This window comes from Brachionichthys hirsutus, chromosome 19, assembly GCF_040956055.1.
Source record: "Brachionichthys hirsutus isolate HB-005 chromosome 19, CSIRO-AGI_Bhir_v1, whole genome shotgun sequence".
NCBI lineage: Eukaryota > Metazoa > Chordata > Actinopteri > Lophiiformes > Brachionichthyidae > Brachionichthys > Brachionichthys hirsutus.
In genome coordinates, this window is record NC_090915.1 from 5,998,934 (window position 1) to 6,026,735 (window position 27,802).

The following is a 27,802-nucleotide window of genomic DNA, read 5'->3' on the forward strand; positions in this document are numbered from 1 at the left end:
ACCAGGAAATACGGCTAAATTAAATAAGCCAGGGCCATATGCATATAAATGTTCCGCAGACAGAATATTGTAACGGGGATGGTGAGGGGTAGGTGGCATTGCAATTTATTTATGACAATTCATTCAACCATTTTATATTTGTGATGGAAAGTAAAAGTGAATCGGAGTTGATGTGTAATTTAAACTGATTTATGGATCCATAAATCTGGTTTTAATGTTAAAATGTAATATTTTTTCCTGACCTCATTCTGGATCAGATCCAGAAGACATTTTGCATGATAGTGCATATCAGACCCCTTTATGGCTGTGATCTTCAGTGTTTAAAATGAAATGAATGCATATTTTACAAGATTTTTCTTTAAAGCCTCTTCTTCAAAGTAAATGGGAAAATCCAGATTTGTTTTTGTATCCACACGGGTATCCGTATCATTCTCAAAATTTAATGGGTTCTAAGTTAGACCAAGACCCATATTTATTTTTCCCCATCAAGATCCTTCCATCGGTTCTACCGTGAACAGTCAGACAAACAAACAAACAAAAAACTGCATCAAAAAACATAACCTCCTTGGCAGAGGCAATAAGAGCAACATCTCCGGGACAAAACACGTCTCACAATGCAGAGCTTAGAGAGCTACCGAAAATAATTGGCCTAAATTTGAGCAGGACTGTTTCTGCCTCTGTGCAATAATGAAGTAAATCAATCACTTAAAGCAAAACATAATAATATTGTGGTTCTAGCGTAAAGTGATTTTTCTTACTGTAAAAAGGAGGAGAAGAAAACATGGACTCTGCATGTTAAACAGAGTGAAGATAAGAGTCCACCTTTTTTTTTTATGTGTAATGCTAATTTTGTTTCTACTTGGGTCATATTAAAAAGCATCTGAAATGGGGAGAGGGAGGTGTGTGTGTGTGTGTGTGTGTGGGGGGGTCAGTTCAATGATGTTAGCATCAGAAGCTACGCTTGACCGAAACCAGTGTCACCACAAATGTGTCACCTTCACTGTGTCTCTAATCAAATGCACATTTTTTTTTCTTTCCTATGTAATAAATGTCTTCCAATGTGGAGTATGACCAATGATTTCAAAAAAGCAATAATGCAAAGAATTGGATAATCCCCTCCTCACTCCACCCCTCACCCCATACACACACACACACACACACACACACCCACACACACGCACACACACACAAATGTGCAAATGCGCAGGATGCTCGGGAAAAATAAACTGTCGTCGGGTAAAATTCCATCAGCATACACTCAAAACCCCATAAAAACCTTTTCAATCTATATGTTAATGCCACGAATTAAAATTTAATAACAAGAGATATTGAAAAGCAGAGTTGAATTACACAAAAATAAATCCTGAAAGATCAGGCCCCTAAAATTAGAAATTCAGGGCGGCATCCGGTCTGCTGCTAAACCCTTGTAGGCTGGCAGATTAAATTTTTGATGAAAATCAAAATTGCACTGCACGCTGACGCAGGCGCAGCAAACCTGGCACTATTGTGATTTATGGATTCATTAAACCTGCGGGAGTTTCACCCCCTACCCCCCCCCCCCCCCCACCTTTCCACTCTAAGAAATGAGATTTGCTTCGCAGAAAATTTGTATTTTGAGAAAAGCTATTCAGGCTGTGGCTCTACCGTCAGAAAAATGGTCAAGGAAAAAAATAAAAAGCTTCCGTGTGCAAAACCACTGCACGTAAACAGGCCTAATTTTCATGGCTGCAGCAATTGAACGCCTTTATGCATTATTCATGAAACCAATAAGGTTCTTTTTTTTTTTTTTTTAAAGGAGGAAGGGAAAAAATATGTGCAGAATGCACAGAATGTAATTTCATGCAGCAGAACCCAACCTCTGAAACAAAGTCATTCCCTGGAGACTCATTTACGTGAAGCCATTTCAGACATTTTCAACATGCCACTAAGAAAAATAGAGCATAAGGTGTTTGCAATGTTTAAAGAGAAACCGTGTTTATTCAGACACACCTAGGAACACACTGTGATCATGTAGCTGCGCGTAGCACCGGATTTAAACAGAAAACGCTTGGGTGGAAAAAAATCACTGTTAATCACAATGCGTTTGGAATGCTATAGCATACAGGCGGTGACCATTTTGCATTTGTGAGCGCCTGGGGAGGGAGGACGACAAGTTTCACCTCTCCATCCAAACTGTTCACTGCAGGTATCTTCTGTGAAGCAAAGCTTTTGTTCCAGCATTCCTCTTTACTTCAAATGGGAACGCTCCCAGAATGCAGCTCATATTTACCATGTGAGGATTTAAGGTGTCTTTCTTTTCTTTTTAAACTGAAGCATTTCCCTCTGACAACTTTGTTTCCCCCCCCCCACCCCACCCACGTTAAAGCCGTCGACATTTGATTGCATTTTTTTTTCAAGCAAAGGTCAGAATTTACAGCCACATTTTTTTGCATAGCAGCCAAACAATTTCCACCAGCTTTTTGCATTTTAATACAGATTTGAAGGTCAGCATTTCAAATAAAATAAATAAACAAATCACCCACAGCCAAAAAATAAAAAACTGTCTCCCTTACAGTTTCCCTTACATTAAAATAAAAGCAAGCCACGCAAGATGGGAAACTGTTTGGCATCTGCAGGATTAATATAAACAGTAGAGCCACTGGTTGTGATTGTTTTTCCTGCCCTCAAATTATGCTGACACGGCCTTTCTTCCTCCAGAGCTATTCATGCAGTTTGAATACGGTAGTCGTTTTCCACTCACACATGCCCCATGTCTAGAAATAAAAATCAAAATTATTACACGTTTACCAGGTAGTGGGTTATATCCACACACGCAGAAAATCATACTCAAACAAACGAGTAGAAAGACGGAGATGTCAGTTAATGCGTGCGTTATAATAATCAGTTGTTGTTTTTAAATCTCCCTGTAATAAAACATTTCATAAATGACAAACTGCCTTTAATAAGCACTCAGAGCCTCAACATGGATTGAATTAAAAAAGGGGGGAAGACATTTATTTAATTAACTTGCACTGCGCTTTGAATCTCATTTTTTACAAAAGGTCATTTTGCATTCATTAACATGAAACGCAGGCGGTCGTTTCACAAAGGTCCGCCGTTCATTCGTAACGCGTCAATGCCTGCGTCTTCAGAAACTGAAAGAAACATTTAGTTCTAAAGCAGCTGACGGAAAACCTAGTCATGACAATTTTTAATTTCCTTAATTTATTTTTTTTTACAAAACAAAACGACCTACAGGTGGCGCCAATGACAACCAGATTTAGAATCCTCTATCTTCCTAAAATAAAATTCCTAATGCATGTTGTTATCACGACACATGGTGCTTTATTGCTCGCTTATCTATGATGGACAGCAGCCAGCAAAAAAGAAAATAGGAGCAAAAGTAACAGCTGAGGAGAGAAACTCCAGAGCTCTGCATAAAATTTCTGGAAAATTCACAAAACATGGCTGCAGGAGGTTTTTTTTGCGTGTTTCAGATTGTTCCTCCCCTCGTCGTCCTTCATGTTGCCACTATCGCCTGGTCCCCTCGCACGCGCACGCACACGCACACGCACTTTTACCTGGGTGCGGAACGCGAGAACTAACTAGGTGTGCAGACGACTAGTCAGCATCTATACATGTAAAACTTCATTATGAAAATTCAGACCCAAGAAAAAAAAAAAAAAAGAAAAAAGAAAAAAAAAAACACATCAACAGATTAGGTCTATTTCAGACGGCTTCAAAGCCTGTGCCTGGTTTAGTGCGAACACAGCGCCAGCAGGAGAAGAGTCTGAACTTAACACCCGCTGCTGCATTTTCTTTTTTTTTTTTTTTCTTAAATTGCGGAATTGTAAATCAGCAAAAGAAAACACAGCATTGTGACATACCTCCAAAAAAAAAACGATGCAGCTCACGCGAATCAGCCTCCCCGCTCCAGAAATCTTCCCTCCACCGACTAGCGGTGACTGTACAACTGCTTCCTCAAAAATTAAAAAAAAAAAAATTGTGAATTAGTTATGAGAAATTCCAAATGTTAAAATTTCACACTGCCGTCTTCTTCCCCCCTCCTGGCGACGCGCTACGTTACATTTTAGAAAGAGTCAATGGCCGTAATGAATTGTGAATTCGCCGAGCTTTACTCGGTCCGGGCGAGCTCTCCGTTTTCAGCCTCGCACGGAGGGCTTGCGCTGCGGCTCTTGCTGTGGAAATTTCGTCCGCCATATACAAGGGCAGATTCCGAAATTGCAGCGCCGGCCTGTATATTAGCCTACAGCAGGGGGGGGTAAAGAAAAAGGAAAAAAGTCTGGGAAGAAGATAGCGGAAAAGGGTTGGTCGACTATGAGGTTACACGGTGAAAGGAGACGACGTAACGCAGAGGAAACATCTCTCCTTCTCACGTGGAGCGACTGTGGAGTTCTGCACTATCCAGACATGACTGGCTAAATGTTGAAAATAGTTTTTGTTCTAGAGGAATTTTAGCATCAAACTATCATAAATGACTTCGTCAGATAAATGTCTAATATTCCCTGTTCCTCTACATACAATCTAATCTTTGCTTATTTCAATGGAAAGGAGTATACCATTCCTCTATTTAAAACAGGAGTTTCTAGATTGTTTCGTTTGTGCAATTAAATCAAAGAATTTGTAAGAAAAGTGAGGCATGACTAAATTAATACACTAACTGCTGCAGTCGCCACCTGCAGATAGTTTTTAAGTGTCAAGAGAAAGGTATTAGTTGACCAACATATTTTTAATTTCAAAATGCTCATTTTAGAATTAAGAATTTGTTTTTCCTTAGAAATTGTTTAGATTTTGTTCCTGGAAAAAACGTTTGTTTTCCTGCTATGTAGAAAATATGTAAGCAACAGCTTTGGCTTGTCACCCAATAACATGTATTGTGTTGGTATAGCTGTAAATGTGGTTTGAATAAATTAGACATAAATTATTCATTGCTTTTTAGAGAATGGGAGATATTAATAGCTATATGTAGCCATTTGATATGTGCTTTAAATATGAGTTATTTCAGCTTTTATCTGTGTGAAAAATACTAATTACATGCATTGATTTAATATATTTTTGCTGCAAGGAAATATTTGCGTGTATGTGTGAGAGAGAGAGAGAGAGACTGCATCTATTATGGGAATTAATTTCCTTTCAACGTGGGCATAACATATCAAATTAAGCTTTATTTTCTAGTTTCCAAAAGGCAGATCATTGCACAAAAATAAAGATGGCTCCCATGGTTTCCCGTTTTTCAAAAGTCCCTTAACCATGACATTATTCTTTGTTTTGACAGCTGCTTAGGAGTGAAATGATTTCCATTTTGCAATAAGAAAGCAGTGAAATCACTACACCAGTCATCCTTAACACTGACACTATAGTTACATATTAATGAGGTCATTCATTCAGTCTTATTTATGATGAAAAGGTCAACTGTACTTTTTTTATATATATATATTTTCCAATCATAAGCTTGTTGGCATCGCTTTCATCTGTTACATTGTGTCGCTCTGTGTTCTCACTCTATCCCAGATGTAGCTGGGAATTAGAAACTGGGGTTGCTGTGATTTATTGCATATGGCACGCAATAAAGTGTTTATGTTCTTTGCGTTGACGTTCACACAAAAATACCCCCCCCCCTACCCACCTTGTCGAGGCTCTATCTTTTCTGTCCAGCAGAGAGCACCATCATACCGCCTAACAGTCCCTACCTTTGCTCAGCAGACAGTGCTGCGACTGTACTTTACATAGAACCCGCTGAATTTCTTTGCTCTCTGTCTCCCCCTACTGCCAGGAATCTGTAAAACTCTGATCGCGTTCCTCTCATCGATGACATAAAGTTTTGGATGACGTGGATATCTCATGTTTCAAGATTTTGGCTTTAAGAACTGCTTCGGGTCTGCCAGTAATTTCAAACAAAACAAAAGAAAAAATATTTCAGTGATGATGGAAAACTACTATGGAGATAACGTGTGAGTAACCGTCCAGCATTAGTTATTATTTCCAGGATTTATCGGTCATGGCCGATCACACTGAAATTCAAAGCCGGCCTTATTTGCATCCAATAGTTCCCAGTTAGAGACAGTCAGCACTGAAATGGAACAAGGTTAGCCCAAGATTGAAGTTTATTTTGGGATGAAAGAATGAATAAGATTTCTTCAAGCTGCAGAGAAAAATGGAATCATGTGTCTCACACTGTGGAGGAAGTTTCTGACTTTTGGCAGAAATGCTTTGCAGATCAGGTTGAAGGTCGAATAGGAAGCCGAGCGACCGCAGGATCCTTGATTATTACAAAACACATTATGCCTCCCATCTAAATTGTAACAGTTCAAGGTTGGCCTGAGCTCCTCTCAACCTAGATTTTGAGACATATTACTTCAAGTGGCAGAAAAATCAGCAGGTGATTGGCACTGACAACAAGAGTGCTATTTTTTTATATTGACCTACTTGAGTTGAAGAGACATCAGACTTTGCTGTATGCTCAAGAACCTCAGAGTCCCTCCACACTAATGTTATCATTAGTGTGGAGGGACTCAATTTTGTAGGCCATATGTAATCATGTATTTATATTACATAATAAATAGGAATAAAATGCACAAATGCAAAGTCAAATATAATATAATGCAATAATAGTTTTATAAAGATCAACATTGATGTATTTTTTTCTCATATTCATTCATTAATGTGTTCATTCATACATCCAGTGCCAAGGCTAAAAAAATATATACTTTGAGGTACAGTGATATATTTTTCAGCATCAACATTATTGTCCATAGTTGTAATAATGTTGTTGTTGTTTTTTTTGTCATGGTAGAAACAACACATGTTTTAATGATTAACAATAACCCATTTAATTACATTTGACAGCACACAAACTGTTAACACACACATCAGCACCCGTATGGAGACGCGTGCACACACAGCTGCTGTTGTTCAGGTATGTTGACATCCGTGCATAAAGACAACAGATGGCCTCATTTAAAGTATGGCTCAGATTTATTTAAGCAGTTACACACAATAAAAACACAATGATATCATCGCTGCTGTTCACATCCATCCTCTCCCGAACGTGTTGTTGTTGAAGTAACAGCGGGGGGGGGGGGGGGGGATCCTGGCTGTTGTTCATCACTGGTAATTGCAGGTTTTTGTCAAAGGCCTGTCACAAGTCTTTTGTGTTTATGCACAGCGTGTCATTTAGGATCAGGGAACCTGTTCGGCTCACTCCCGAGACCAAACATAGAATCTTTTCGTTTTTCTAAGGTGCCCGACTTGAAAACAAGCTGGCGTAGAATTTAAGCGTTGAACATCTGAAGTAATGGTGACGTCAGTGAACTCTATTACACGGACTTGTGGCCTTTCTGTGAGGAGTTTGCATGTTCTCCCCGTGTCTGCGTGGGTTCTCTCCAGGTTCCTCTCACCACCAAAAACATACACCTTAGGTGGATTGGTGACGCTAAATTGCCCATGTGTGATGCGGTGAACTGGCGGCTTGTCCAGGGTGTACCCCGCCTCTCGCCCATTGACTGCTGTGATAGGCTCCAGCTTGGCCCGCGACCCGATAACGGACAAAGCGGTTGGAAAATGAATGAATGAATGTGCTTCCACATGATTTTTTAAGCTTCTTGCTGTTTTTAATCAGCATTTTGTTTTTCCACAACACACAAGTAGTGCTTTGTCTATTTTAATACAGGGGCTCCCACCTCATCCTTCTGCTGGTAATTACTGACGCTTGTCTCTTTTATTTTTCTTCCATAATTGCAAATGATGACGAGAGCAAATACCCAAAAGGCCCATAATTGCTTTCGCACAATACTGTCACCTGCACTGTGAGCATCTGAACAGGGGAAGAGGAGTGAGTAATGTAATTATGGCTATGACAGATTGTGAACTGACTGAACATCCTATACTTTAATATGGATGAGAAGTCAAAAGCGCAGCTAAGAATAAAACCTGCAATGATTGTGCTGTAAACCTCTGCTGCCCGCGATTACGTGCTGTATCTGATTACAGCATTGCCCTTTCCAAAACTAAATATTGTTATCCACTTTGTGCACTTGGATGCCGTTTTTATATTTGGTCAATACAAACTCAAGGCCAGAATCGTAAATCAATAGAGGCACTAAAAATATCAGAGGCCCCATGCGATGGATTAAATATTTACCACTGAAGTTACAGAGAAAATGCCATTTTAAAGAGGCATCTGGTGACTTAAGTGGAAATTGGCACGTAATTATTTACAACATGAATAAAAGAAATAAATGGAAATAAATGTTTGGTAATTTGGAGTTAGGAGATGACATAACCTCCCTAGCATTATTCATAAATGATAGGGATAAAATGGTGAGGCTTTGATATCTGTCTTTAATCCGGCCATTCAAATTGATGCTCATTCTGAATTCATGCTAATGAAGAATAGGAATCTTGCTCAAAAGGTTTAAATTATTTTGAGTATTGAGAATGTTTCATACTCAGTGAACGCTCTAGAGTTGTCCACACTCTTTTGGGTTATCCTCTGCATTGCAAAATTACTTTGAACGGACTTTAATGCTGCATTTTTGAAGAAAATTCACATGAAGCATTTTAAGTTTATACAACACACCCTAAAATAAAGTAACCATAGTAACCAAAAAAAGACACAGTCAGGTTCACACCGATGCAACGTTTGCAGCTCACTTCATTCACGCCTCCTCTAATAAGCAGTCATTCTTAAACCTCCTCTCCAAGGAGGAGGCCCGTGATCCCAGACAGCTTATTTACCACCCACCAACTGTCACTGTGGATTCGGTAGACTTGCTTTCTTAGATTTTAATTTGGGAGGGCTTATTTGCAGACTTCCACGTCGTTTTAGGTGAATTATGGAACTGACGATACTTTGAAAGTACCTTTTATTTTGCTGACTTGTATTACGGTTTTTTTGGGAGTTTTTCCTTCCATAAGCACAAAAAGAATAAATCAACTAGAAAAGCACTCAGAGAGCACAGTCCTCCGCCAAGCAGCTCATTCCCCTCGTATTGAATTCTGATTCAAATGCTGCTCAATTCTTATTTGCTCATAGTATCTCATTTAGGAGTGAAAAAAAGAAAAACTTCTACCTCTTTAGCAACCAAAATGATTACTTAATAATACCGGTAAGTGATCTTTTCCAAGACACTGCGTCCGATGTGATGCAATCATAGAAGCAACTCAAGCCATGACTAGTATATGATATGTTTTGGTTACGGTTATAACATGGAAACTAAAGAGATGACAAAGATTCTGTTAGTTTCGTGAATTCTAAAATTGTGCTATGGGATAAAGAGATGTTTGAAGCCATTTCCGAGAATTAGATGTCGTGCGTATTCAAAGTGTGTTTTTCCTTGAAATTCAGGGTCATTCGTAAAGGAGGGTAAGACACATGATGAGAATGAGTGTGAGTTAGATAACCTGGCTTTTAAAAAATTAAATAAAGAGGGAGCATACAGTTTGGTGATTACGACAGAGTTCAGTCAGAAGTGATTCTGTCCCACAGGATGGCAGCCACTATGCCCATATTTGGTCATGGTTTACGAGAAGTTTCCTAAGCTCAACCTTCAGTCATCAGTGCAAATGACAGCCTCAACAGCACAAGGTGCTAATTAAACCAATGGCATTTACGTCACTGAATCCATGTGGGTCAAGAGGAAACACTATTATAAATAAATGACTGTAATAATAAATTATGAAAGCAATAATTCTCAAAGTTACTTTTATCCATTAGGAATGTGCTCCTCAGAGACCTATGTAGGTGTGTGTGTGTGTGTGACCTGAGCACTGACATTGTATAAATGAACGGCCTATAAATGGAACCTCATTAGTTGGCTGCTACAATAGAGACAGGGCATCTCAAGGACCCCGAAGGGGGGCTTTAAATTCTGCCGGTGATGCAATAAGAGACGTCTTACTGCCTCTTTCCCTCAAGAGTTCATGTCTGACTTCTTCTTTAATGTTGATGTCTGCACTATAACTCCTTTTAATATATAGTTTTGAATTTAATTGTATTTATTATGACGAAACTGAATATAATATTGTAGATTGCATAAACCACTATAAAGCTTGCTTTTAGGTTTGATATTCATGTCATCTTATCCACCCTTGCCTGTCTTCACCTCTGTGGCACCTTTATCTTATTACAGGTTTTGTAATGGAACTCTCCAGTATGTCTGCCTGGCCGTCCACTTTTGCTTAGAGCTGTATAATCAGCTCTTTGAAGCCACCGTTCTCATATGAAGAGTCTGTTTCGCTTCCATATTCATTATCCTGCAATCAGCACTCAGCTCTTGTGCAGCTTTTGGCTTTTGTTTCCTGTGTCCTGAATGCAGCCTGACAGGCAGCCGAAGGCAAATGATAAAACAAATATTGTTTGTTTAGTCTTAATTTAAAAGTAAGCTATATATATATATATTTACAGTAATAGCATAAAGATAAACATAAAATCTTTCAGGCCCTAGATCTTGTCTTAGTACCTGATCGCTGCCATTTTCAGCGTATCCTTCCTCCTGCTTTCCTTCTCTGTTACCTTTGCATCGTCCTCTATCCTCCTTCGTGTCGCTCACGTCAGGAATACATTCGTCTCCGCCTCTCTGCTCTAATCTTATCACCATCCTCTCCCTCACTCCATCCTTCTCTCTTGCGAGCGAAGAATCAATGACTATGATTCAGAATAAGACTCGCAGGTTCTTACAAAACACTGCGGTACTTGGTATTTGTGGTTCTGCCCTACTTTTATCACTACCTGTGCATGTAATTGTATATATAATATACATATATATATATATATATATATGACATTAAATGGAATGCACTGATTTACAAAGTGTCCTGATTGCTCCCATATAAAGCAGCTGTGCAACCGATGTATTGATTATCATGCATAAGTACACTTACCAAAAGAGTGCACTATCAGAATGAATATACACAAGATCACACTAGTGAGTTTTTATTACTCTTGCATTGAGAATAACTGTTTTATATATGAAGAAAGAGCAATTCCTTTAATCAGCTGCTTCCATTTTATGTATTTCTTGTACTATTGTCTTCTAATATGTTGTTTTTTAAAACACATTTAATGCAGCGCACTGTTGTTGCTTTTATTCCAGGGAGATGTGCTAATGCTTCACTCTTGCAAATATTTCAGTCTTGCAGTACCTGTCATTCCCACATTCCTGACCTGGTCCTTCCTTTGATCAATCGAGTCGATCCCTTTTGTATCTTTGCATCAATCAAATACGTCACCATTCATCCATACGCTCTACTAATAGAGCTACAAGAATGGGGGGGGGGGGGGATATGCCGAGTTAACCATCAAATCCCTCCGCCCCTTCCTCCCTCTCTGGAATGGCGTCACTGCTGCAACCATTTGGACGCACTCTGTTGAAGCGGCCGGGAAACAAGCCGTGTACGATGAAATGTTTTGCCTTCCTCCAGATGTATTTCCATTCTCATGAGTCTATTTAAACTGCCGCTTGAACCAATTAGTCACGGTGTGACGCCAACTGACGCATCGCGCCGTTTCTCCTATTTATTCACTTCTAGATACATTTCTGTTGATTCATCCGATCCCTCGATACCCGTTTTAATTATCCCCATCTACGCTCCCTCCGGCAGTGGGTTTAAAAGCTTCATTCAGACGACTACCGTTGCATCACGTCCGTGAGAAACACACTCACGACCCACTGATATGTAAAACATTTATTAGAAGAGTTGTCAGGAAACAACTGCTCAGTGCTTACACCAGGAGTTCATTAGCCGTTTCCTGTTTACTGACTCATTAACTGCTCTTGATGACGCTTTTAAAAGAAAACAAGGCTCACAGCTGCGCTTGTGTCCTCTTTCAGCACTGAGTGTCTGAGAAGCGTCTCTACAGGTGGTCGTCACTTAACGACGGAGTTACGTTCCCAAGACCCCGACTTGAGGCTTCTGGGATGCACGTCACATCTTGCCCTGGGATAGGCTGGAATCGGCTCCAGCAATGCCCGAGACTCACGAGGCGGATAAAGCACACATGAAAATTAATGAAAGAAAAAAGATTTATATATTTCCATACGTATATTCCATTTATACTGTACATATGTACTCACACTTCCACAGCCTGTGCATTCCGCTCGTCGTAACAGCGATTCCCTGTCGCTAAACTACCTTTAATTTTCCGAAAGCCCGTCCGAGTTGTCATTAAAACAAGCACGTCGTTCAGTAAGGAGCAGCTTTCTAGGTTTCTACAAGAGAAATCACTGGGATGCATTTCAAGGAATGAAATAGAGATTTTAAAATGACGTCATATTCCTGAAACAATCGGGCCATTTAGAATACTTTGGAGAAGCTGGTGATGTTGTCCTTCTTGGTAGAACCTCCACAGCAATCTAGGTTTTAGTTTCATCCAATATTGTACTATTGATTACTTCGACTATATCCGGGGTTCATTAGCGCAATACGTTACAGTGAGGATTTATGTCGCACCCAACCCTGTTGTCAACGGCAGGGCGTCGGATAAAGGATTAGACGAGGAGACAAGGAGTTTCCTGTCCGTGTCCGGAGGGATCAAGCCCTGGTTGCTAGGAAACTAATAGAAAGATGGGAGCTGAAGGAATGATGGCAGTGAGTCACTGACCAGGTAAATAAGCAGGGAAAATGAAGCAAATCATCTCCAGCACACAGTTGAGAAAACATGAAGCATAAATTTTACATTAGCAGGATGTGGCTTCACATTTTTCTCAACCATGACTCCTAAATTTGCAGAAGGTATTTTAATTTGAAAAAAATGCAACCATACAATAATCTATGATGAGTGATTTTGATATGACTCTACTGACGTCAGTGCAGCGATAATATTTTTACTCCGTGCGCTGATTAAAATTGTAGATAATTCCCTCAGGAAATGTATTCTGCCATTCCCATTCGGTTATCCTACGTGCGTACATCCACATCTGTGCAGAGCAGGGAGGTGATGAGGATGAGTAGGCTGGGAGCATTTATTATTGCACTCCCTGTGGTGTTCATGCTTTAATGATTAAGAACTGAACAGGCAGGGAAATGTAACTATGCCTGGAAATGTTGCTAACAACCTAAACTATTGTACATTTTATTTTGCTTTGATTGAGGATTCTAACTTTAAATAAATGACCACAAACAAACAAATGAAGAATCGTGTTGTCATTCATCACCTGGAGACACTGGCTGGCTCAAGCTAATTTGGGCTCTAAATGCCACTCTCGTGTCTGTCGGGTAAATATGAGGCCACAGGAAGCCGACAGTCATCTTAGCGTTCCATAAACACCAGCGACGAAGCGGGAAAACATCATCTCTGCCCACCATTTCCTATAAAGCTGTCCAACGCGTTACGTCTGGCTTATTTGATCCGTACAAAGGCCGACAAGTTAAAAGGGCAAGCTGTTGTTTCACAGTGAGTCGTGTGTATTATAAGTGTTGGAGTGACTTCCTGGGTTTGTCAGACAATAGAGGCCAGTGTGTGCATGTCACAGTAGGCAGGACTCCCTCCGGCCACCCCCCACAGGGGAGCAGGGAGCTTACGGAGGAGCCACGTCACCATTCAGCTTGGTTTACTTAAAATGTACTTCAAATAAAAACGCATCTAAAATGGAAAATGGCTGTTGAAAGATGTATTGATTCAACAAGAAATCACAGTGTGTGTGTGTTGGGGGGGGGGGGCTCGTCACTCGAATTTCACCAACAAGTCCAGTTGCTGGGTTTAGTTTTGTGGCACCACAGGCTAAATTCAAATGAAAGAATCAACCAGGAACAAAAGGGCAGAGCGTTTACTCTTGATTTAGGCATTTAGAATCCTAGGTTTGTGTGTCCGTCTTGTGTCGGAGAGTGTTCCCTCCCACAACCAGAAACATCCGATGCAGATCAGTTAGTATAGACTTTAGTTTGACCTTTGACCTTTTTAATGTGGCCCCGTGATAAAATGGCGATTTGTTCAGGGTGAACAGAACGAAAGACTTGAATTTACAGAGCGTTCAGTAACTTCACAGCACAATTAATTTACGATGGCGTTTAATTAAAAGAATTTACTGCACAACTTCACTTTAAACTGGATGACACTCTTTATTTCTGCCTGATGGCAAATGGAGGTCACGCATACAAAACCTGGCAACACAAGCTGACATTCTGTTCCATTATATCAGGGAACACGTCTGTGGACGAGGGGGAGGACACGTGTTCCTGTTGGGTTTAGCATGATTAAGTTAATTCACAGTGAGGTTGTTCCTTGACATTTGCAATGAGGAGAAGTGTGTGTGGGGGGGGGGGATGCGCAAGAGATGCATTTATTTATTAACAAACACAGCCATCAATGCATCGTGGTCTTAATCACCGACATGAACTTGTTGTTCTGTGACACACAGAAGGATAATTGTTAGACAGACCTTCGCCATGTAGCCTTGTAAAACGCACGTCCAAGATTAGATCCAAATCCCTAGAATGAAAAAAACAGCCGTTACAGATGAGAATATAATGAGAATAAATAGATTTTTGTGCTTAGTGAGGTAAATGAGCAGGGAAAATAAAGCAACATCCATAACACGATTGAAGAAAACATGAAGCATACATATTACAGCTTTTAGTTTAATCCATTTGTATGAGCAGGATGTGGCTTCACATTTTTCTCAAATGCAACCATGCAATAATCTATGATGAGTCCTTTTGATATGACTCTACTGACGTCATTGCAGCGATAATATTTTTTTTCTTGTAATTCATAGTAATTCCCAACAGACACAAATATTCAATGCAAACTCACCAGTTCAGTAGATTGAATAATTGACGAGGAGAGTAAAGCCAAGGCAGCTTTTATCACGGCTTTTGAACTGGTGATTAGGCGATTTAAAATAGGCGAGGTGTCGTCGTGCGTTCAGGGAGTGTGGAAAAGACCAAACTGGGCAAAATTAACCCTGGTTGCAAACGGAAATCAGCAAAGGGGAGGAAAGCAAACACACATGGAAAGCTGAACTCCATCAGCAGCTGGAATCTGTTACTATCGTGTGAAGGAGCTCCAGAGTTGGCCGATGACAATCCTTCCACATGTGTGAGAATGACAGAACTGGATGCCACCGGCGTCAGAGGGTTGGCAGGCCTCGCTGCTTAATCAGTGACAGCTGGAGCCCAGCGAAGCAAACTCGTTGTCTTGGAACGGATTTAGATGAAAAAAATACTTCCTTCTTAAACTAAACTCGACTGGCACCAAAGTAGAGGTAGTCATTTTTAACAGGTTAGTGGCAGAATTCCCAGAACACCTGGAGGAAGAGGCCTGCAGCATCTGCTCAGAAAACGTGACTCCCTCTTGCGTGCATTTCTGTCAGTAAGACTGTTGGTGCATGTAAGGCTTTAGTTTATTAAATTTTTTTGTACTTTTTGACATTTTTCATTACGTGAGCCCACAAACAAAACAACACTGCCATGACAGAATTCTGTCCCGCTGGCTTTGGGTTCTCACCTGCAGCATTAGCAGCTTCCCATCAACAACTTTAATACAACAATTATGCTGTGTCCTAAATTGTGGCCAACTAATGTCTTATTATTAATATATTTTCATGCACAAAATGGACTTTGTGGATATGTGAACGTGACTGTGGAGTATGTCATGTTGCGTGCCGCCCTGTCTTGACGCTTTTACACCAAACCATTCATCTCTTTTTGCATTCATTCCATATTTTATCCAGCAGCACATGAAGGCACCGTCAAAAAATTAGGGTTTCTGCAATCACAGGATGTGTGTGTGTGTGGGGGGGGGGGGGCAGTATTGAATAGCTGTTGATGTGTCACCATCTGATCCACCAGCCAATCCCTGTCCTGACTGATGAGACAGAAAAGGACAGGAAACTAGTCGCCCACATGTCAGACGGAAACTTGCCCCAACACACTCGTAACGCACCAGCCAGAGGTTAGATCAGACCTGCTTCGCCCATCTGACATGCAGTTGCCTAATGGAAATACAGTAAAACATTTCACCATAAAACATTTATAAGGCTGATAAATTTCTGTCGCTGTGTGAGAGACTTTCAGAGTCAGTATTCAACACGTGTAAACGACTTGTGCCGCTGCGGCCGTGCTCCCGCTGTATGTCTCCTTCTATCTTTGTGCCTCGCACAAATAGCATGAGCTCATAATATCTTTTCAACAGATCCGCCTTGTAAATATTCCTGGATGAAAGTGATGGATGCCTTAAACTGCAAGAGTACTTTAGCAGGTCCAAATGAAATGCTGTATAATTGTCGATCCAGAACCTATTATATAATAAATGACTGTTACGTGGAACAATTTCCACTAGAGAAAAGAAAGTGTGTTTTCTTTCTCCTCTCACTTGCTCCTCTCTGTTACTCTGGCTACTCTGCCCAGATCTTGCTTTAAATCTATTCACATCTTTTATATCTGTTTTGTATTTGCAGGCTGTCTCTGAGTTTTAAAAGTCTTCAGGCAGCTGTTAAAGAATGCACTCAGTAGAATGCAGATCTCTGCCAGGCTTACAGTCAAGACAGCACTGGAGATAAAAAAATTTTTTTTTACACCATCCTTGAGTGCATGGCAGTTTTTGAGCAACAGAACATGGTCTGCAACGTATTTGTTAAGGTGATATTTTATTTGTAGTTATTTGTAGTTTTTTGGCTGGATTGTTTTCATGGTTTATCGTGCAGCTCCAAATACTACGGAGGAGACTACTAAAGCATACATGCTTGGGCTCACAGCACTATTATAAATAATAATTTGTATTCAATTTGCAATCAAGGTTTGGAATTCTGGCGCCGTGTCATCCCACGTAATTGTTATCTACGTCAGTTTGTTGGTGAAGTACAGACTGTCCTTAGTACAAAACAAAATGTCCAGCTCATTCACTCATAATCATGTTGACAGATTGTCTCCCCTGTCTATATTTTAGCAGTAAAATCGATCAGATTTGGTTTCATTATGAACACTTCCCTGCCAAGAGAAATATGCACATATTATATTTCTTCTGATTGTGATTTTCACCAAAGACTGTCACAGATATTTCATATAAGTGTTTTGGAACTGCGTTAACTTGTGGAAAAATATTTAATTTCACTTATCAATAAACATTTATCCGACCAAAAGCTATTTCCTTGTCGCTTGGTTGGATCCAGGTGGCCGCTTGTTGTTGCCTGGCAGTGTTTAACAGCATCAGATACATGTTCTTTCATTAAATCCGCTGCTACAAAAGAAATAGCTTTCTTTTTCTGATATGTACACACAACTTTACTGTCATTTCCATTAATATCTATTCATAACCCAACATGAAATAACAATTATTTTACTGGTTACACGTCTGGAACAAAATGACAACCTTAAAAAAACGCTCTTGTTGCTGCTGTTGTTGTTGCATTTTGGGTGAACATACATACAAAACACAGGACTTGAGATCCAGCTTATGCTTTGCTGATACAGGCTGCAGATGCATGACTCACCGCCAAGCTGGAAACGGCTGAAGATCCCTTTAGCTCATCCAATGGCATCCTTCACCACATTCTTAGAAACGCAAGATCAGCTTCCTAAATACAAGTTCAGACCCAAGCCTGCAGCCCAAATATCTCCCTCACCACAAAGAAGCTTTTTGTCTTTGTGGGTGAGTGCCATATCAAATGCAACTCACATGTATTTCTATTTGTGTCTGGATCTACCAGCCACAAAATATTTTATCTTTTTTAAATCTTATTTTTAATCTATCTGCACAGAGGAACACAAATTCCTCCAGGCAGCAGCTCCTGAAGAAGTCTTTGTCCTCTCGCTGCATGTACCCATCTTGAAGTAAAATCTAAAATTATGGAAAATATTAACATTATGTCGCAAATATCTTTTTCCAATATTTCCATGTACAGTTTTTGGGGCGTTATTTTCCTTTTATTTTTCTCTGGGCATGTCGAGACACGAGGAGCGAGACGGGCTGACAGACGATCTGGGTGTTGTTAAACTCTTACATAATGAAATGGCTGTGACTGAGAAGTGGAAAATAAAATGGATAAATCATGCAGCTGTGGCCGACACCTGCAGTTGCTGCTCGGTACACCTAATCCATGTGAAAACCAAGTATTGATTAGCACATGAAGGCTTTGTCTGTGTGGAATATGACAAGAGTGTGAGTGTGTGATATGTTTGTGTGTTCAGCTGCATTGATTTCTGGAGCACTAATGCCTTCCATCTCCTGTGCAATGGGTCTGAATAACAAATCGCAGAGACAAAAATAGCTGCCGATGAACAACACGACCGGGTATTGGATGTTACCTTTAAAAAGAGATTGTGTTTTAATCACGCGCCGCGAAGGAAGGAAATGACTCCTTTATCGTCGCAGTGGGAAAATGTTTCCGACTTAAAGATAGGCTGTACACATTCTTTACGCCTCCGGATGGGGTTGGAAAATGACGGCAGCCTTTCTTATGTGGAGCAGTGGCGTCGTTAGACCTATTTTAGGGGGGCTTCAGCTTCAGCCCCCCTAAAATATTCTTAAGCCCCCCCAAATAATTTTGGGTTGTTTTATAAAAATAAAAATAAAAATAAATGTTTTTTTTTGTTCAGTGACCAAAAAATGCCAACATATTCTATTAAAACCGCCAGAATATATGTTTAAAAACATGTAACCTGTCATCATTTACTTAAATCTGATCATGAATCTGTTTCCCCTCGCTTCATGACGTAAGGTAGAGAACCCGTTCCACCTGTTCCTATAGAGAATGCCCACATCACTGAAATTCACATGAATTCCCATTTCAAGCAGAAATCAGCTACTGTAGAGGGGAGGAAACTTGCCGTTGTGTTTGTCTGCCCAACATATGATAATTATCTTAATCATAGTGTAGCTTATTTACTGATGACGTGACAAGCGGCCTCATCATTTTGTGAGGGCAGCTGGAAAATGATGGGTAGTGCTAAAAAGAGGAATTGGGACAGGGTCTTTCCCGTGCCCATCTGGACCTCATAGACTGCTCAGATCCTAGATTCCCTTCGCTTGGTCCAGCATTCGCAGAGTGTTTCAGGCTTTGACCTTAAAATAATCCGGAGCCACATGGCAGCGCAGGAAAGCTGGGTAGTTTGGCCAAGAGTTGCCCCAGCAACGAGGCGCACAATAGCAAACAAAAGCGGATCGGGTGGTTCTGTAGCGCATCGGACCAGAGGTGACTGGTGTTTTCTCGCATCACAGCTGGATGGACCTTAACCAAATAAGGTCATTATTCTCACATGTCTCTTCATCCACAGCCTCAAGACTCCCAGGCCTCCCGAGTACCCGATGGCCGGGACGTAACAGATGAAGGGATATATTTAAGGAGCGTAAAGATTCCTGTCTTCCCTTGGGTTTTCAAAAGCGTCAAATCTTGTTTCCTTGCTCTGTGACTGCAGAGTCAGAGCTGCAAAACATCAGCGTCACCTCAGACGTGCTGCACAAATGTTAGTCTGTTATCAACAGCCCTTAAAGGAGCCGATTAACGAGCCTGACTAGCCTGCGATTATTCCTGGCATGGCTTTCAATGTTAGGCATTTGTGTTTTTAATGGTGTGGCTGTAGCTCACAGTCACATGAGCCGATGTGTGGACGACATCATTTCACAGATCAACATGTCTGCTGTGTGAACATCCATCGCCCTGCGTCGTCTTTAATTCTAGTGAAGACGCAGGTTTAGGCAACAAGGCGATATAGTGAAGTGCATTATGGGAGCTTAATGTGAATGTACTTACAAGTGTTGATCATTTAAAGTGTTTTGTGGTGGGGGGGGGGCAGATCTTCTGTCTGTTTAAGCGGAGTTTGTGTTAAAGCAGATCAATAAAACAACAACATATCTTAATGACATAAATCAATCTTTTGGATGACGTGTCGCAGGAAAAGCTACTCTTACCTGATGTGAATGCTTTTCACCTGCTATTTAAGTTGGCCCTGCAGAGGTTTGATTCTCCAGCTAACCTCAAAGTGAACTGTTGCATTGGTTAAATTATGTTTAATAATGCAGGAGTTGCATTATCTGCATTACCAAAGGTTAAAATTCTTATGTTGTTGCTTCTCCTTCAAAGCATAATTCACAAGGCCAAACAAATCATCTCCGCATTCCAGTCCAGGGACAATGCAGGAATGTTATTAGCTTTGGGAGGTGGTCTTACATGAGTCAGGTTTTTGGTAAATTTGCTATCTTACTAGCAGTTGTGAAATTTTTTATAAATTTCTTTTTAAACCTGAACCTAAAACAAGCAGCTTAACACAAACACCTTCTGGCCGAATCTTTACATGAGAGTAGTAAATAGAGATATAGCATCACTATGAGACAAAAATTTCTGGTGCCAGTTTTCTAACTTGTTAACTTTTATAGTTATATATCTGCTTGCTCAGTGGGAGAGTCACGGTTCGGTCATTTTAACAGTGCGACCAACATCTTCCTGAGTCAGAGTCAAACTCTATGAGCTTCAATAAAAAGCAAATAGACTTCTATTTTGTTTTGCATCTCTCGCTCAGTCCGGTGCCTGTTTCACGTTCCCAGGGCAACATGACTCAGCCTCCTTTCATTTGGCTCTTCTGTTCAAATGGAAAGTATCTATCATCTTCTCACTCCGAGAATGAAAGCAGTCATCCATTAAATCTGATGAATTCTATTCACTTTTTTGACGCCAAGGCTTTACTCATGGAGAATTTGTGTGGTTTCTGGATAATGAGGAGAACGGTCTAAAGGTGCTTTTGTGCTATAATAATAAAACTGACAGCATTTATAAAGATGTACATTTATAAAAATTTACATATGCACCATTGTTTTTGGTATTTTAGGCCAGAAACATGAAATAAAACAAGATGCAATCAATTATGAAATGTTTCTTCATTTATTTGTGTGCTGTGACTTCTGCTTACCTAACAAAGCAATTAAAAAAAGGGATCAGAATAACGATCACAGCACTCCGACTCCCTGTTCACACATTTTCACTTTGACACCAAAGGCAGAGGAAACTGCCATATTTGGTAAAGCAGGACACACGAGAGATGTGAGCAGGAAATGCTGGCTGGTGTGTTTTAGGCTGAGTTTGAGCACGACAGGCGCTGTGATACGGTTTACACGGATTACACAGAGGAAGGAAACCTGAACAAAGGGATTTTAAAAAAAATGAATTCAGCTCAAGAGCAGCACAGTATAAAAGATGAGTGTTTAAAAAAAAAAAAACAGGCGCGGGTCCTGAAGACAATGGGCCCTGAAGACGTCGTCCGGGAACGAGACGGAGAGGAAGCAGGCCGAGAGGCGCGATAGAGAGGTCAATGACAATTCCTTTTGGGTTGGGGGGGAACACTATGTCTGACAAAACAGACGGCAGCTGGTTAAGAAGATTAAGTCCTGTTGCTACTTTTACAAACAGCACTTCAGACTGATCTGCAAAACACAAACAGAGACCGCCGTTGTCCCACCCCTAGCAGCGTGCCGACGCTCAGATCCGTGGGACTTGCTCTTCTTTTCAGCCTGTTTTCTAGCTTTGCTGAGACTTCATGAACAAGCTACTCAGCACTAGTGGGAAAATCTCCATGGCGTTATGTAAATGAAAGATCAACTTAGATTTCCTTTTGTAGATTTGGTTTTTGATAATAACATTGTACTCAATTTGATCTGGGCTGAGAGGAACACTTTCATGCTTGAACTTTGAGACTTTTAATTTAGCCATTTTAACTTAAACACTTTATTTAAGAGAAGATAAGATAGAACTTTATTAATCCCGAAGGAAATTCCAGAATTTCCTTTGGGATTCTGGATTTGAGACTAAAAGCTAAATTAGGAACAAACAAAATGTATCAGGATTCATCCTGTTATATCTGATGTGTTGATGATTTATTTTTTTTTTATGCATGTATTTTCAAGATTGGTAGTTAAAGCAGAATTTCATTTTTGCATGGATGTTCCGCTACAGTTTTATGTTGTACTGTTGAGAATCCGGTGAGAACGTCTTCCCTTTAGGAGAAAGCGAAGCGTCACAGAGCATCAGAGCAGATGGATCGCTGAAGAAAGGAAAGTCCAGGCCAGACACTTCACGTCATCAGTTGGTTGGTTTATTTATCATTAGCAATGACACCATGTACTCTACTTTGTTTACCTGCCGTCGTAGGAGATGCATTTAGATTTGTAAACAGTAAAATTAATAAAATAAAAAAAAATGCATTTCACAAAAACTCCTTATACAAGCAAAGTAGGAGCAGGGCAAGGAGCAGATAGTAGCTGCTCAGGCTCGCTTATTGGAGCAACACGTCATCTTATAGTGTGAGTCTCTCATATTTACATAGATACAGCCTCCCCAGCAAAGACCTGCAGATCTACTGTTTTTGTTTGTTTTTCACATAGTTTTCTTAAAGAATTTTATTTACAACCATATTGCCCCCCCCCACCCCCCAGGCTGCCTGCTGCCAGGGTTAATAATACACAGTTAAATCACTTGCTTAAAACTCGCTAGGCTACTTATGTTCCTTGAAAGTTTGCGTTGAAAGTGAACCCTATAGCTCTAAGTTTGAAGTTAACACGGCTCTCATGCCATTTGTCTTTCCTGCTCGATAGAAATCCAAACCGATCCAGATAAATGAACAAACTAAACACGGTAATAGAATAAAATACTAAATAATAAATATTGCACTTAAACTTCAGGACAGCATTGAACCGGTTTGGTGGTGGAGAGGAACGCCTGCAGTCGGGTTCGTCCAAATAAATATTCAGGATTGTGTACAACACGATGCGTCTCTTTCCTCCGACTCGGAAATGATCAACCGCTTTGCGTACTGCTCAAAGGAACTAGGGAGTGCAGGTTGAAATCCTAAAGCATACAAAAACAGCGAGTGTGTAGGACAACAGAAACAGCTGAGAAGACACAAAAAAATGAGCTGGAATCTATCACGGTGTCCTGAGAATGCTTCCCCTGCTAGTCCGGAATGAGCTACAAGAGCGTTTCAGGAGAGACTTGGGAATCTGTTCATCCATTTCTTCTTGGGTTTTCCTCCCTCGCTGTAAACCGGCGTTGGAGACAGATTTTTAACGTGAGCGCGACACATGACTGTGTTTCGTCGCAGCTACAGTCCGTGTGACGGCGACGTGCTCTTCGCCCAGCGGCGGCGCCATCTTTGTCCTTGCAAAACATTGAGGGTATTTGTTCCACAGTCTTGGAGACGAATTGAGGTGAAAGCTGTTTATAGGAGCGCCAAGAGGGGAGTCGATGTTTATCAGAGATGCAGCAGATGGAACAGTGCTAGCCTTCATTCAGACATCATCTTGCCCCCCCCCCCCTTTCATCATGACATTTAGAGCCTGATATTTGTTTTTTCCTTTGTGCCGTACCAACATCTTCGTAGTGGACTCGTGGAGGGCGAGGTGGAGGAAAGGAGGGGGGGGGGGCTTGAAAGAGATGTTTAAAAGAAAAATTGTGACAAAACAGTACCAGACTGTCTTCATGTCTGCAGGGTTTTCTGAGAAACTCCTTATCTCCAGTACAGCTGGACAAAACCAGTGAGACAGTGATCAGACCAGCGTCCAGCTCCTCTGCAGTCCTCGCGCGTGGACTTGCGTATCCTCAGCAACACCCACTCATCCATCTACCTGACAAACGGATCAACTACAGGCAGCCGACGACGTCCAACCCGTTTGGTTTGTCTGTTTATCGCATGACGACGTCGTCTCATAGCATCACAATAACAACCCCCCCCCCCCCCCAGTAGACAGGATGGCAACAAACAAGGCAAATGAACAAACCAACTGCCGCCCTTTTTTTTCTCTCTCTCTCTCATCGTCATTTTTCCTTTGTCTTCACATCTTTTCCGGGTCTCTTACGATGACGATGGAGCCGGAGCGGAGCTGGGCTTTTTTTGGTTGATCAAGTCCGAGTAGAGTTCTGAGCGCAGGAATCTGGGATACGAGTCCTTCTCCATCAGCCCGTATATCCGCCTCTGCGCCAGGTCGAAGCAGGAGCGGGTCACATTCTGCAAGTTGTCCTTCGTGTGATCTCTGGTGTACGAATCCAAGTTCACCTGCGGAGCGGAATGGAACGGGGGAGCGATTAGCAAGGTGGCGCCGTTCTGCCGGGGGAACCGGCGGATGTTTCGCTCGACGTTCTCACTGACCTCTTTACACGACTGGATGGCGATGTATTCTGCAAAGATTTTCTTGGCTTTTGAGGCCATCTTGGACTGCGACTTGACCTTCTTGTATTCCTCGCATGCGAGCCAGAATTCCAGATTTTCCTCGCTGAACTCGGTACGCAGAAAAGCCCTGAATGCTGCCAGGCCGTCTGAGGGAGGGGGGGGGGGGATAAACAAGGAGAGCGTTAACTTGAGCACCATGGCAACCAAAGATGAAGTGCTCCTTGGAGTTTCACCATCTAAAATAGCTTTTTGGACCTTTTGGAGTCATGCAGTTGGAATAATGTGAGACATAAAAAAATAACACTCCCAACACAGCAGGGCATTTACAAGTCATTCAAGTGACATCAACCCGCTGAGCGATCCGTCTTTACCATTCAGCGTGCATTTCCCTATGAATCCCCCTGTGAACGAACAAAGAGACCGCTGTTTCAGTGCGAGAGACAAAATGACTAATTCTGGCCACTTCACGCCATTTAAATTTCTGTCCAGTTCTCGGTTTGAGGAAGAAGGAATCCGGAAGAAAGAATGGCAGGAAGCCGCGTCCGCCCACGTCCCCCACCCCCCCCTGTCTGCACCTTTTCCGTTCCCATGAATCACCCACGCTGATAAGCAGGGCCAAAAGCTGGCGGTCGTCTTCACTCTGCTCAGCAGTAGTGAGGTAAGAGACGGAAGGGGGAAAAAATGAGAAGAGGAAGGATCGAGAGCCGAGAGAGGACCAGATGCAGTGCTGGCTTCGCATCAGCTCGCTGCTCTCAAAAAACAAAACAAAGGATCTGGAGAAAACCCAAATAGCAGCACACAAGCAGGTGGTCGTCTGCCCTGCTTCTCGCCATGTAACGCATCGCTCATGGGGGATTAAGGGCATTCGCTGCAATCCACTGCAGCATTGTGTCTGTGTGTAATCCATACATGAGCACATGCATATCTCTTTACACCACAGGACCCAACCCCGACCCTCAAACATTCCGACGCTGTGCACCTTCATTCACCTGCATCACACTTGATAACACTGCAGTTCCGTGCACTTAAACCAGAGAGAGAGAGAGAGACGAAAGAACGCAGAGGAGAAATAAACTGGAACTTACATTTGTGAGCCAGCAGCTTGTCGAGCGAGTCCCCCCATTTGAGGGCCTCCTCTGGGGTGGGCCTGCAGATAAAAGCAGAGCGGTTCTTTAGCAAGCCCATCTCAGCCAGGTTTCTCATTGTGTAACCCATCCGCAGAGCTGTTGCTATGGACAGGCGAGTGGAAACGTGGCCGTGGGTAATTCCTCTCCCTCTGGTGCCCACTCAGTTTATGCCTCACACTCATTCAGCCGCATGCCAGCAGTGAGTCTCGGCTTCACCCTGATGTGGGAAGCTTTTTATATTCCCTCTGAATGCAACTTGGAAAGCAGAAGGGAAGGGAGGGGCTAAATCCATCCAATAGGGATGTGTCATCGGGTTCAGAGACCTCCCCCCCCCCCTCCCCAAGCCTGGCCGCCCCCTGCTGCCTCCCTCCCGTCTTCAGTTCTCCTATAATGCATGCCTTTCATCGGGCTCATCTCACTGTGATCCACATGAGAGGCTTCGTTTTGACACCGTAAGAAATTCAGGTGCATTAGTCAGTTTGGATTAAACTTTAAGGCGACAGACACGTTTCTGCCCGAGACGCATTCATTTAGATATTTTGTTCACCTTTAATTATGCATTTATGCTTTCATAAAAAAATCTCTCTTACACTTTGCTATTAGATAGAACGTTTGTCTTAAATATTGCATTGCTGCGACGAAAAACACGCAGAGGTAATAATTGATCGTATTGATTTCATTATCCTTCCTACTGACATGGAATGGTCATACAAACAATCTCTCTTTTGTGTCATTCCAGCCACACATTCATTCCATGTCGTTGCCATCATGTGTGTCTGCCAAGGCCAGGTCATCGCCAGCCTCACACACACACACACACACACACACACAACCCGTGCACATGCTGTGGGGAAGTTGCCACTTACTTGACTGACTTCATAGCTTTGTCCAACTTGCCGGCTGTGTTGCTTCCTGGGGATTCATTCCTCCTCCGCAAGAAAGCTAGTCGGTTCTTCATGTCTTTGGCCCTGAGTGAAAGAAAGGGACAGAAAGATTTATGAATAAAAGAGGAAAATGACTGATAAAGTGATGGGAACAGTGTGTGTGTGTGTGTGTGGGGGGGGGGGGGGGTATAAATGGAATATAAATCAGGGAGGGAGACAAAAAGAGATGTGGCGAGAAAGTGCAGCAAATCCAAGTCCAAAGTCCGTATGCAAAACAATCCAAGGTACGGGAATCACCAAATCCAATCCACAATAAATCAAACCGGCAAATGGCAGAAAAGATGAGATAGTGTTGCGTTATGTACATTTTAAAGAATAGTTCCAAAGTACGGATGTCGAGCTCTGCTTCCTCGCTTTGCGTCGGGATCGCTCTCTCTAATGTCTCATGGCAGACTTTGGTAAAGATGCGTCCCCGGCAGGCTCCACGGCAGGGACTGAGCAAATGTGACAATGACAGAGAAAGGAGACTCCATCCCCACTCGTCTGTTTCATCCTGCCATCCTGCCTCACACCTGGAGGGGTTCGCTGGGAGTGCGCTGACCCAGGCCCGAGGGGACATGGGACCGCCGACCTCCTCGCTCCCCCCCCTCTGATGCCTCCCGCTTTGCTGAGCTATCCAGCATCCTCCTGACCGACCACTTTTAACGTCTAATCTTTCTTGGACAAATTCACATTCACCGAGAACCCTTGCTGCAAATTTCTAATGTGACACAAACGTAGACCCCAAATCCCCACGGGCTTCATCAGAATTCTGCACATTCCCATAATCCCAAGGTATGTGTCCTGGCTTTTCCCAACCTGAAGCACGTGCCGCCTCGCTGGGATGTGACCTCACTCAACACCCATTTCCTGCGTCCCTGCTTTTGATTTCCACTGTGGATTGACTGGCCCGCTAATAATGCAGAGCGCTCTCCGGTCCTAATCACTGCAAGCTTCCCCGCTGCCAACCCGCAGCATCCCAGGGGGGCGCGCACACCCTAAATTAACAAACGGGGCTTCCAGTAATAGATATTTATTCAAGTACACGCATGGGAGGGGGGGGACACAACACATGCACAACTGCAGAGTAGGGCAACCAGGAATCAGGATGACTTTGTGGGTGCTTTGATTTGGGTTCGTTTGGTTTCTAGTTGGGCTCAGCTGCTGCACATCACTTTCTTCGATTCAGAGAACCACAAGAGGCCTTTCGTCTTGGAAAGCGGGCGGTGAAGTTCAGGAGAGATGGCGCTACCAACACTCAGACGAAGAAGAAGAAATAACAACATGGGCCACGTCAAAAGCTTTCTCTTCGTTCAGGCCAGGAAAGATGAAATTTACATTTACCATGAGGCAAAAAATAAAATAAAAAAATGGATGAAACACAAAGACTGAAAGACTCATACAGGAAGCAGAGAATTTACTTTACAGTCTGACTTTATACCTAAACGTTCGCAGCATCTCTGATGGAGTGGGTGACTCATGCATTGATTGAAATAGAATATGTGCCCTGCATGACGCACTGTAGGCGCAAACCAGATGCTGCACAGCTGAACAAAAGTCAGGCCTCCGTTTCATGAGAACATCGTCGTACTCTAATGCACCATAAAACAGCTCAGAGACTGAATTACCCAAATTAAAAACTCCCTTGGTATTAAATGAAAC

The 27,802-nt window shown here is 42.0% G+C and overlaps 1 protein-coding gene across 1 annotated transcript in view; it reads right to left on the reverse strand.

Annotated features, from left to right (window-relative positions):
• Window positions 1–23,775: 23,775 nt before the first annotated feature.
• rgs3a (regulator of G protein signaling 3a) overlaps window positions 23,776–27,802 on the reverse strand; it is a 55,985-nt gene continuing 51,958 nt past the window's right edge. The window contains exons 13-16 of the mRNA XM_068753180.1: window positions 26,084–26,185; window positions 25,176–25,237; window positions 24,070–24,236; window positions 23,776–23,976 (exon numbers count right to left, since the gene is read on the reverse strand). Coding sequence (XP_068609281.1) covers window positions 23,776–23,976; window positions 24,070–24,236; window positions 25,176–25,237; window positions 26,084–26,185 — 532 coding nt within the window. The remainder of the gene's footprint in view (window positions 23,977–24,069; window positions 24,237–25,175; window positions 25,238–26,083; window positions 26,186–27,802) is intronic.